This window comes from Podarcis gaigeae (genome assembly GCF_964106915.1).
Source record: "Podarcis gaigeae genome assembly, chromosome: 14".
Lineage (NCBI taxonomy): Eukaryota > Metazoa > Chordata > Lepidosauria > Squamata > Lacertidae > Podarcis > Podarcis gaigeae.
This window is the reverse complement of record NC_139690.1, coordinates 37963612-37975492: the sequence shown is the minus strand read 5'-3', so window position 1 is coordinate 37975492 and position 11881 is coordinate 37963612. Positions and strand designations below refer to the sequence as shown.

Here is an 11881-nt window from a genome sequence, read left to right as displayed (position 1 = left end):
CTGACATTACTAATATTTTCTACAATGTGAAAGCCCATGTTAACTCTAAATCACACTGTCTAAATTGGCATCTTCACAGTTGTGGCTTTACATGAAAATAAATTGCAAATATGCAATCTCAATGTGAAATTGGCTCAAAATACTGCACATTGAATAAACCAAGCTATGCAGATATGAGTTCACTTGACTGTACTCATTATCAGTGATTCTTGTGTCTGTCAGTTCTAAGGGATTCACAAATTTTGTTTTTTAACAAAACAAGGTCATAAATGCAGGATCAAATGTTATGAGTAATGAACATTAAAATTCTGATAATTTTCTAAAGAAGTCTAAGTATTATGCCGAGATTTTTATGAAAAAGGAACCTTGCTCTGAAAAAGCCTACCCTACAATAAAGATTATTTTCTCATTTGAGTTTCATTGAAGTCCACAACCCTTGTAGAATGGTTGTAGTTTTTCCAATATTTATTCATGGTTAAAAGAGGACAGAGCTTTCTGGAATAAATTTCATGTGAACTCTAATTTTTTTGATGATATATTTCAATATCCAAATAGTTAATTTCTACCAAATGGTGCTGTTCCACTGTTGCCTTAGAAAATGTACTGTGAATACAAGTGGTGCAGCAATAAAACTGCCAGCCGCTGTGCACAGCTAAGCAGGGTCCAGTAGGGTTTCAAATTGGATGGGGGACTGCATGTTGGGATTCCTTCAGTGCAGCAAGTTGGACTAGGTGACCCTTGAGGTATCTTCCAACTATACAGCTTTTTGATTCTAGGGCCCTAATCCAGAGACGTTCAAGAACAGTAGATGGCTAACTATACTGTAATATCCCTCATTCTTCCTGCCAAACAAATGATCAGCTGCAGATGAGTGACAGAGCACATGCTTTGCATGCAGAAGGTCCCAGGTTCAACCCCTGGCATTTCCAGTTAGACGGCTCAGGCAGCAGGGGATGGGTAACTCCTCTGTGTGACTGTCATTCACGCTGTTACGTGTTCACTTAAAATCTTTCAAAAGTGGAAAATTCAGATATTTTAGAATGAGGCAAACACACACATTGGTGCATTTCTTACAGTGTTCTTGTAATTTAAATTTTGGACGTAATATAAAAAACAATGCTAGTTCTGAATTTGGATCTGAAAACATTGATTTTTGTTAATTTTGAATGTGTTAAGTCAGCATATGGGCTGGATTCAAAGAATTATGAGGGGAAGGGAAACAGCTTGTAAGAGTGTTCTTGAGAAAGAGCTTGCAAGAGCTCTTCTTATCCAACTTCTTTGCATTTAGTTTCATTTTTCTCTAGAAACATTCTAGAACAAGGTGTAAAATATCCCCTTTGACAAATGGAAGAGGTCTTCTGCATATGCAAGGGCACACTTGGATCCAAATTCATGCATTTTAATTGCCCAATAGCTTATGAACACCTAACAAATGAAAGAAAATTGTTGTGCATCTTAATCTGCCTGTATGATATCCTACATAAAATAAGAGAAGTAAAATTGGTTGTAATTATGCAAATAACTATTTGTCGTCAACATATAGAGGGCAAAACACACACCTCACTGCGTTTTTGATGTATGTGGCTCTGCACTTCCTATATTTCTTCTGGGTGAAAATTAAATAAGGCTCTGGCCAAAGAAATCTTAGCTGATTAATCTTGAGTTTTGATTACTTGATTACTTACAACGCAATCCAAACCATGTTTATTCAGAAGTAAGTCTCACTGAATTCAGCGGGATTGATTCCCAATGAAGGATTACAGCCTTACTTAATTAACCTAGTAAATAATCATTCATTTGCATATAAGAAAACCAATAGTTGTCAAGACCAAAGCATCTATTTCCTTTGTTTTTAATGATGCACAAACATGTTGCAGCAGGCATCATCTTAGAAGAGGCATTTCGTTTGTCACATAATTGGGGAAGGGGAATTCCTAAGATGGTGCTTCCTATGTGCAGAGTTTTTCTAAAAGAACTTCAACTGGGGGGGGGATTACTTGTTTTGATGCCCAACTAATCAAAGTCACCATTTCAGTCTAGCCGATTAAAATGACTAAATGTGGTAGCCCTAAAGTATTACCTCAAGACTTTTTAAACTCATGAAGCGGTCCAAATATAGCCAACTTCAATCCTTTCACCAAATCCCATCAGTTTTCTTTAACTTAGCCAGAGCTTTGACAAGGCAGCTAAGCTTGGCTCAGGCTGTCTATAGCAACAGTCAGGTGCAGTTTTATTATGACTTATCCCAGCTACATGAACTAAGATCCAATCTCACTCTCCCCCCTGCCCTGCCCCTCCCCTCCCCTTAACTGATTGCCAGGGGTGGGGGGAATCATGCTTTTTGTCTAATTTTTTTTTGTTTTGTTTTTACACCCTAAAGATAATTTTCAAGATTACCCTGAAAACAAGGAAAGTGAAATAATGGACCTATGCTGTAAATGGATCTTTAAAAACCGTGGTCAAGTAGGCTTTGGCTTTTTAGTTAATCCCAGTGCAACTGTAGATCTTGTGGGTCCAGAAAATCTGTTGAAAACATACTTGGGGCAGTTGAGCTGAGAGGAGTTAATCCTGAAGAAGCATTTGGCATGGTAATGTCTAGCCACTCCATGTTGTCTAAATTTGTGTCCGGAAGATCAAGAGATAAACAGGAATTAGAAGCGGTGAATTGAGAATCTGTTGTTTCCATAGGTGACTGTGAGTGATCTAATATGCCAGAGTGGTTAAGGAGGTCGTTTTGAAGGTCCTCGATTAGAGAGAAAGACTCTCTGTCCTCACTACTGCTTGCCAGATGAGGCATTCCATTTCCTGAAGGCAGAGTTCCTTCCAAGAGGGCTTCTAGCTGATTCTCCAGACTTACAGAGAAATTGCTTGTTGGTTCTAAAGAGAGAGGAGGGGCCATTTGGACTTGTGGTGGCGGACGAGACACTACTGTGTTCACTGGCATTGTGGTGATATTGGCAGTAACGGGTCTCATTTTGGAAATCAGAGAAGGTTCTTCCTTGGTAGGCAGAGAAATCTCTGCATAAAAGGCAATGAGAGATAAATCAGTAAGATATTTTATTTAGTACATATAAAGGAAAAAAAACCCTTACTCACTTTGGTACACCACTCCAGCAATAAATTTATGCTTTTATACAATTAATTTGAAAGCGGTGAATTATTTATACAATTAATTAAGTTATCAAGCTAATGTTTGTACAACTATCAACATGATTAAAGACATGTGCTGCAAAACCTACGTTACCCAAAGGAGTCAAATAGCCACCCCCTTTTTAGCGAGCCTGCTGTCTTCTCATTTCAATCATTCAATGAAGGCCTCATTAAGACTCTTTACAAGACTTTCACAGATTATTGCAATGACTAAAGGGAGAAGATCTCTACTCAACACAGTGGATTCCAAATTGATTAACTGAGCTCATGCTGTAAACCACTCATCGTTAATGAACTGTCAATAACTTTCTGAATTAACTGGTTAAATATTAGGCCATTATCAACCTGATGTAGATAAATGTTATTGCACAGTCAAGTATAATAATAATAATGATGATAATAATAATAATACTAATAATTTATTTATTCCCCGCCCACCTGGCTGGGTTTCCCCAGCCACTCTGGGCAGCTTCCAACAAAATATTAAAACTACATTACTTTGAGATTACTTTGAGAATGAGCTATCTTTTTATGCTGAATGACAAACATGAAATCCAATAAGAGACACACTTTTTATGAATGTCACTCTCGAGGATGCTCACAGCAAAATCCCTCTTGAGCAGAGATAAGGACGATATGTCCTAAAATTCGTTGTTAGGCTATGTCTTATCCTGCCTAATCACTGGCCATGCTATCTGGGACAGATGAACATCTGGAGGGCCACCGGGCCACCTTCCCTGCTCTATACTAAACAGTAAGAGCAGCAAATTGGAAAGGAAGCTGCCTCTCGGTACCAGTGTCACTATACTTACTAGGACTGTGTAGGAGCAGGCAGGACATCAGCACAAGTGGAGCCAATCCAGTATTCCCACCCCACCCCAAACCTCGCTGTTGCCCTACCCTATCCTTGTAAGTAGCAGCAAAGCCAGTGCTGGGCCGTCAAACCCACAGTGCTACCCCTCCCTGCCAGCTGTTCTTGTTAAATCAAAAATAGGGAATAGGAAGCTCTCTCTACCATATAATGCATTTCAATCTGACTCACCTCCGCTTTTAATGAGAATATCAAAGAGGTCATCCATTTGCTGGCTGTGAACACTGGAAATCTGTAACACAGAGAGTTCTTTATTCATTATGTCACACAACTTTCCCTAAATTATGCATGCTCTGCACCATGTAGGGATCACCATGGGGATTGTGCTGGTCTGGATGCCACACACCTTATGTTTCTACCTAAATAAGGATGCTTTTGTGATCCCATTTGCTCTTTCTTAAATGGATTTTATTAATTATTCAAACAAGTTGCAGTGTAGGGAAAAGAAAAATCAATAAAGTAGAATTCAACAAATACAGATCACATATCATTTTTGATCCCAAAGAAGGAACAGGCTTATGCATATTTAAGTTAACACAATTTTACTAGCTAAAGGACAACATTTTGCAGATCTGGGACACTTTCCCAAAGGATTGATCCAACTAAGGCTGCAGTGCTACACACTTACCTGGGAATAAACACTGCTGAATTTAGTTGGGATGATACATAAATAAGAATGTGCTGTCATTATCATTAGACAGCCAATGAAGAATGATGATCAGAGAATATGAGGGCTTTCAAACTTTCAGCCTACTAAAGAGGGGAAGAAAGCCAAAAGGAAGGCAAAACTTTGATAGTGACAGAGTTTTAAAAGTGTGGGGGGGGGGGAATGTGTCTCCCTTAGTCTCCCCATGGCTGCTCCTTATGGAAAGATGTACAGAAAGTTGAATGTGATTGTTCTGCGTAAAACGGTGAAACATGTCATGTTGTTGCATTCCTGCATACATCTTACCTCTCGTTGAGAAGCCTGCAAGCTGCGGGTCTGTTTGATGGCTTCTTCATAGCGTGGAGGGTCCTTTGCTTTGGTTACTGAATTGCTGAACAGAGATTGCTGCAAAATGTACTGTTGGGGTTGAGACTGGGAGGCCAGCTGTGTGGAACAATGGCAAACAGTCAGCAAATAATTGTGGCAGCAGAAGGTTCTCAAACAGTGTTTCTAAGAAATCCACACCACCCTCCTTTAAAACAGTAATGTGCTAATTTAGCACCTTGTACGTCATCTCCATTAATCTACTGGAAATGAAAAGTGCACATAAAGAACAACTTCCCTTTATATGGCTGTGCAGTAAGTGTAGCTTATGGCATTTAAGGTTCAATCTGACTAAGTCTCGTATAAAGTACACCCGCTGAAATGAATGCACCAGAATTAGTCATCCCCACTTGTTTTTGAGTAGGATTAACTTTGGAGACAACCCTATCATTTAAATGTGGCCCCATCTTGTTTGGAAGTTGTCTTGAGATTTAAAAGTTCTCAAGTCAAAAAGAGAGGGTGCTTCCTTGTTTTTATGCCATGGTCACAGTGCTTCCAATCTGTTACTCTAGCAACCTCCTAGAGCATAGATATTCTAGGGTAGTGGAACAAAGTATAAGCTATTACATTAAGCTGTGTCAAAGGCAGCTGCTATATTGAGAGACCAGAAACCTCCAGCTCCTCCTGCCCTTGAACTTTTTTTCATTCTGACTGGTTATTTTATGTCCTTTGTAACTAAGAAGCAGTGTCTGAGTTTGTTTCCCCGCTAATCCCTCCCAATCTCTTTTCCTTTTGTTTTGCATCTTTTAGATTGTAAGCCTCAAGGCAGGGACTGACATTCCTGATCTTTGTAAGCTGTTTCAGGAACTTCTTTTTGGCTTAATGGCAAGATAATAAATGATTTAAATAAGTTAGTAACTGAATACATAAAATGAATATACCTTCTGAGGAGCACTGGGTCCATTTTGCACCAAGGGCACCTGGTTCCCTGAGTGAACAGTGGTATTTGCTGTCTGACCAAACAAAGGTTGCTGTAGAGTTGTCACAGACTGATTCTGATAGGAAAATACTGTATTTGGTGAGGTAGGAGGAAATATCTGTAAAAACCAAATGTATGTATTTAAAACTCATGCATGCAGTTTTTTTTCAAGTAAAAGGAGCATGGTGTACAATAACAATCAAGCAGCTCCTAGTGTGGCCAATAATAATAACATTCAATCTTAAATTGAATAAAATGCTCTAGTGCGCAATATCAATGAAGTGGAGAAAGTACAAAGGCCTTCCTTAACAAGGCAGTTGCAGCCAACCTTTGGTGATGCCTGCCAGATGTTCCTGGTCTACAACTCCCATCAGCCTCAGTCAGCAAGATAAATTGTAAGGAAAGATGGGAGCTGTAGTTCAACAACTTCTGAAGGGCCCCATGTTGGCTAGTCCTGTCATGGAGGGATGGTCCTGTGGAGACATAAGTTCAGCAGAGTAGTGGAACACCAAGCAAGGAGTGCATTGGGGGCATTTCACACCCTACTCTATTTGTGTTGGATGTAAAATTGCAGCCATAGGCTTTTTTTGTAGTAGCAATGTCCTAGTAGCTTCTCCTGCATACACTCCAGTAAAATGAATGAGGTGTGGTATTGCACGTTTCCTATTAAACAGAAGAAACTCAATGAAGTGCTACCAATGTCTCTCTAATGAACCACAAACGCACACCAACTGGGACAGAAATGTATATATGTCTTATGTATTAAAATGCTAAAGCAGTTTAGAGAATTGCCCATTGCTGTGTGATTTAATTTAGTATTGCAGTTTTCAGAAGACACAATAGCAGGTTGTAGTACATTTCACAATTGATTTTTTTTTTTAAAGAAACAAACAACAACCCTGAAATCATTAAGTATTGCTGAGGATACTGTAGCAAAAATGACAAGATCATTAGAATAATGGAATGGTGTACATCACATTCATCAGTGCAAAATGACTTCCATTCAAGCGTTTTGGTGATAATTATGCTAATATTTTCATATGAGGAAAAATTCTAACCTAAGAATCAGAGAAATGTAATAACAATTTATGAATCCTATTCAATGCTATATCCTACTTTAAGGAATATCACATACTTTTAGTTAGGATCCAGAAAAGTAAAGAGTTCCACTGACAGCATGCAGTCTATCTGTATTCATAATTCACCAACCTGTCTGTTTTGTGGGGTGTGACCAAGCACGTGCTGTGGGGAAGCATTTTCTTTGGATGCTGAAGAGTGCATCTGTGGTACTTTCTGGGACAAAGCAGAAGTAGATACTTGTGCCATGGCTGGAATGCCAGACTGTGGCTGGGCCTACAGGAGAAAGAGTATGGCTTGATTTCACAGTACAGGACACAGCTGGACTATATGCATAAATAAAGAAACCCAGGGATGTTATAATGAATCTTTAAATGCTTGACATCAAGTCCTCCTGAAGTATCTAAACACAGTGCTAAGGAAGATGGTGGGTTCGCATGTTCACAGCCTATGAGCAGCAAATGCTACTTTATGGACAGAAAGGTGTTATGACCACTGTGGCTTCAATTGGCTTGGCTTCTGTGATGTCACAGTGGGCCTTGAAAGCTGTGGAACAGAAAGCTGAAAGGAAAATTAAGAGCTGCATGGTAAATGCAAGAACCACAACAACTCTTCATAAGTTAAACCTCACTGTCCTGTTCTACATGAGAAATAGTCATGGTCAGTGTGGCTCTATAAAGTGGTTTTGCAGCTTTTAGAGCGAAGAAGCAAATGATGCTTGCTGCTTGTATATGTGGTACAGGGTGTGTGTGTGTGTGTGTGTGTGTGTGTGTGTGTGTGTGTAAAATGCAATTATCTATTTCAGTTGCATCCCTTCATCTTGACCTGACACAAGAGACGTATAAATATACCTAAAACTGAGCCAAACCACCGGCCCATCTGGCCTGGTACTGTCTGTGCTGATAAGTAGCAGCTCTCCAAGGTCTTCTACAAATGCATCTCTCATCCCACTTACTGGAGATCCTTTTAGATTACTTGAAAGGCGCACATCAACTAGGCATGTGCTCCACCACTGAGCTATGCCTTCTTCCTTAAGATGACTAGAGGCATCTTTTAGAGATAAGGGAAACAATGAGTGAAGCCAGAATTATGCATTTTTAATTACACACTCACTTGAGAGGAGCATTCCAAGGTGTGCATGTGATCATGAACCCTGCTCTAGAAAAAATATGGGAAGGAGAGTGAGTTGGTCAATCCAAGTCTCTTTGAAATGAATTTTCTAACTGACATCACTGCCTGCTCTAGCGCCAGTCCACCAGGCACTTCTTGAGAAATCCCGAAAAGGTGTGCTGGTGCCACTTCCAGTTATATACATTGCAAGAAAGTGTCTTTTTCTTTCTTTCTCTTTTGAAAATCCCTGAATTTGTATATGTGGCACATTTTATGTCTTGCATTCATCTAGGCACATGAGAATTTCTCTTATTATGTTTTATGGCAAGCTGTTCACAAGAACAACTATTCTTATAGTAACAACAGAATGGATTAATAATATAATTCTGTCAGCCTCTGTGTTGAAGCAGCAACTCACAGTAAATCCCCCTTGCACTGGTACCAGAGGCCTAATCCAGAGCCCTAATCTAATAACTGGTGTGACTTTTTAATCCATTTACATTAGATCCTATGGCCAGTGCAGGATCCACTATTGAACAGTCATGACTTCAAAGAATCTTGGGTCTGAGAGTAGTCAGGAGATCGCTATTCCCTTCAGAGAACTACATTTCCCAGAGTTCCGTAGTGAAAGGAACTGGCTGTTAAACCAATCTGGGAATTGTAGCTCTGTGAGGTGAACAGGGTTCCCCTGACGACCCTCAACATCCATAACAAACCACAATAGATAAAATAGTCACTGAAGTCACATGAAGAAAATTCCCCATGACTATCAGATTATAAGTGACAATGACAAATAACTCAAAATGAAGGAAGCTTTCATACCTGTACCTGGATACTGCCCACAGGTAGTTGCATTGAAGTGGCAGAATTTGGACCCTGGAGAGAGAGTGGCAGTAGCAGCTGTGCTGTTCCTTGTGCAGTAAGTAGAGCTTGAGGCTGGGCAACAACAGCAGTTTGTGGCTGTCTCTGCGAACTTACATAAAACTGAGATATGACATTTTGTGGTTCAGCTTTGGCCAAAGGTACCTCCTGTTTGATAACAATAGCCTTTTTGGCAACTAGGTTCTGGACATCCACTGACGCTGGCTGTCCTAAAGAATGGTTGGCTTCAGATACAGGTTGTTTTGCATCAGAGCAATCTGCTAAAGTGCCTTCCTCCTTGACATCATGACCGATATGCTTCTGATTCAAAGTCAGTGTAATATTAGCTGAGGCTTGGGGTTGCTGCTGCTGAACCCGCTTCTCAACTTCAAGTTGCATTTTCAGCACTTCCACGAGTTTCTGCTCCTGCTCCAGTTTTCTTTTGAGCTCTTCAATCTGCTTCTCTTTTTCTTGAAGCTTACGGTCCTTTTCTGCTGCATCAAGCTCCATGCCAAACATGCTTCCACTGCCGTGACTGTCCTCATTTGTGGTACCTCGAAGAGGAGGTGATGCATTTGGGAACTGTGATGGAGACATCACGGTCATGATTTCCGTCAAAGTATCTGCCATGTTAGTGTCATCTGTGCTGAGACTGGACGGCTCTGAAGGAGACGGGGAAATGGGCAAAGGGGAGTTGATGCATTCCATTGGTGTTGATTTGCCGCCAGTTCCACCAGATGTTGTTTCTGAAGAAAAGTTGGAAACTGAGCTAGCTATTGGCTTGTTTAATGTAGCAACAGGGAATACGGCAGTTATTTCTCCAGGCTGGCTGGTACAATTAGTGGAAGGAGTAATGGCCGCTGTATGACTAGCATTGATAGAATTATTGTTAAGATCCTGATAGGGTTTCAAACGCTCAATAAGATCCATTTTAGTTCCAGACACTGGCAATCCTCTTATCTTGAGCTCCATTTTCAGTTCAGCTACCTGAGTTTTGTTTTGTTTTTAAAGGAAAAAAAGAAGCATTTGTGAAAAAGTAGCCAACTAGTATCAGGATAACTCTGACACAGATTGCTTTTTTTTTCTGCACACAGGAAATATGACTTATAGGGTGCCTAAAATTACTAAAGACAAGATAAATTAGGGAAGAAAGAAAAGTAAAAGGGGGAAAGGGTGACTTGGGAAAAGCCAAATTGAACACATGTGTCTTAAGAGGTGCTTGAATGAAAAAACAGATCAAGAAGAACACAGTAGGAAGCTGCTTTATAATGAATGAGACCATTGGTCCATCTAGCTCAGTATCGCCTACACTGACTGGCAGCACCTCTACAGGATTTCAGGCAGGGAGTCTCTCCCAGCCCTACCTGGAGATGCCAGAGACTGTGCCTAGGGCCTCTTGCATACAAAGCTACAGCCCTTTCTCAAGAGAGAAACGTGATATGGAGCTGGAATGGAAAAAGCACTAGTAGGAAGTGTGAGATTAATCTTAGGTTGAAATAGAAGAATAGTACCCGCACAGTAAGTGTTCTGAGGTGGAGCATGAACTGAAAGGAGCATTTAGAGATAGAAGAGAATATAGATATAGAGGAGAGAGACCAGGGAAACACGAAACGTTGAAGCGAGGGTGAGAAGTGAGGGGAAACCAATGAAAAGAACAATGTAAGAAGTAGTAGGACCTGGACAAAGAGTGGAAAAATATTAAACAAGGAGCAACAATGTGCAAGTGAAGTTCCTGGAAGCACAAAGTTTTCATGTTCACTGTGATGCTTGATCACCTACCTCCATGTACATTCCCTTCCCTATGTGTGCAGAACTGAAAGCAACATTGCACTTAACGGGCAAGCCCGATGGCACCTTACAAAGTAACCTTTATTATTATTTTTAATATAAGCTGTTGTTAGGTGCAGTCAACTTTGCATGCATGAAGAATTATTAATAGGCAAGCACCTGAATTATAATTTACTACATTTTTTATCCTTAGCCACAGATGCTATCCTTCCTACTCCCACTCCTACACACTTATCTCCACAACCACCCAGAGAGGTAGGTTAGGGTGAGAGGTGGGGACTGGCCCAATGTCACCATGTGAGCTTCATGGCAAAACAGTGAACTGAACCCAGGTCTCTGCAATCCAAGCCTAGTAGCAATGAACAAGGTGAGTAAAGGGAGAAGGGTATGATGTGGGAACATTTGAAGTCCCAGGAAAGCACTGCTATCATAAGAAGCAAACAAAAATCACTTTTGAAATGGTTGCATGACACTTTTTTTTTACCTTTAAATCATCCAAGCTAGGAGGCAGGGGCCCAGGTTTTCTGTTGGAAATATTATTGTTCTGTCTCAGAGTGCTGGCTGCTGCAGAAGATGTGCTATTACTCAAAGTATTCAGTGGTACATTCCCAGTGTTGCTCTGTTTGTCACTCACTGGCCTTTAAGAAAAAATGGAATTGAAGCTTTCAACCATTTTCTCTATGACTTCATTGTAATATACATTGCCTTGAATATGAAGTTATTTTCCACTTAACTATGAAGTATTTTATATATGCTGCACAAGTCAGAGTATACCACTAGAAATGCAAAATGACCATACCATTTGTTACTTTAAAATATATTTTATTCTGTTAGCATAAAAATAGGGCCTTTGTTTAAAAATGCTGGAGGGAATTTGTGTTGAAATAAAGTAAGAATTTGTAAAGCACTTTGTACTGCTTCCTCATTGGCTTAGCTGAAATGTGGATCCAGACAATTCACATTTCGTGGAGTGGATGGTACATGAAAATTGGCCTTGATCTTCCCATAAAAGGGGAATCTAGCAGTTTCTATCAGGATAATATCTTCAGTAAATATCTCAGAAAAGCAGAAAGCC

The 11881-nt window shown here is 40.1% G+C and overlaps 1 protein-coding gene across 7 annotated transcripts in view; it reads right to left on the bottom strand.

The window, feature by feature from the left end:
• Positions 1–447: 447 nt before the first annotated feature.
• MRTFB (myocardin related transcription factor B) overlaps positions 448–11881 on the bottom strand; it is a 96656-nt gene continuing 85222 nt past the window's right edge. For all 7 annotated transcript variants that reach the window (XM_083711321.1, XM_083711325.1, XM_083711320.1 and 4 more), the window contains 7 exons: positions 11291–11444; positions 8980–10005; positions 7180–7323; positions 5933–6088; positions 4974–5111; positions 4193–4253; positions 448–3018 (listed from right to left, as the gene is read on the bottom strand). In XM_083711321.1, the coding sequence (XP_083567447.1) occupies positions 2483–3018; positions 4193–4253; positions 4974–5111; positions 5933–6088; positions 7180–7323; positions 8980–10005; positions 11291–11444 (2215 nt within the window). In that variant the 3' untranslated portion in view covers positions 448–2482. The remainder of the gene's footprint in view (positions 3019–4192; positions 4254–4973; positions 5112–5932; positions 6089–7179; positions 7324–8979; positions 10006–11290; positions 11445–11881) is intronic.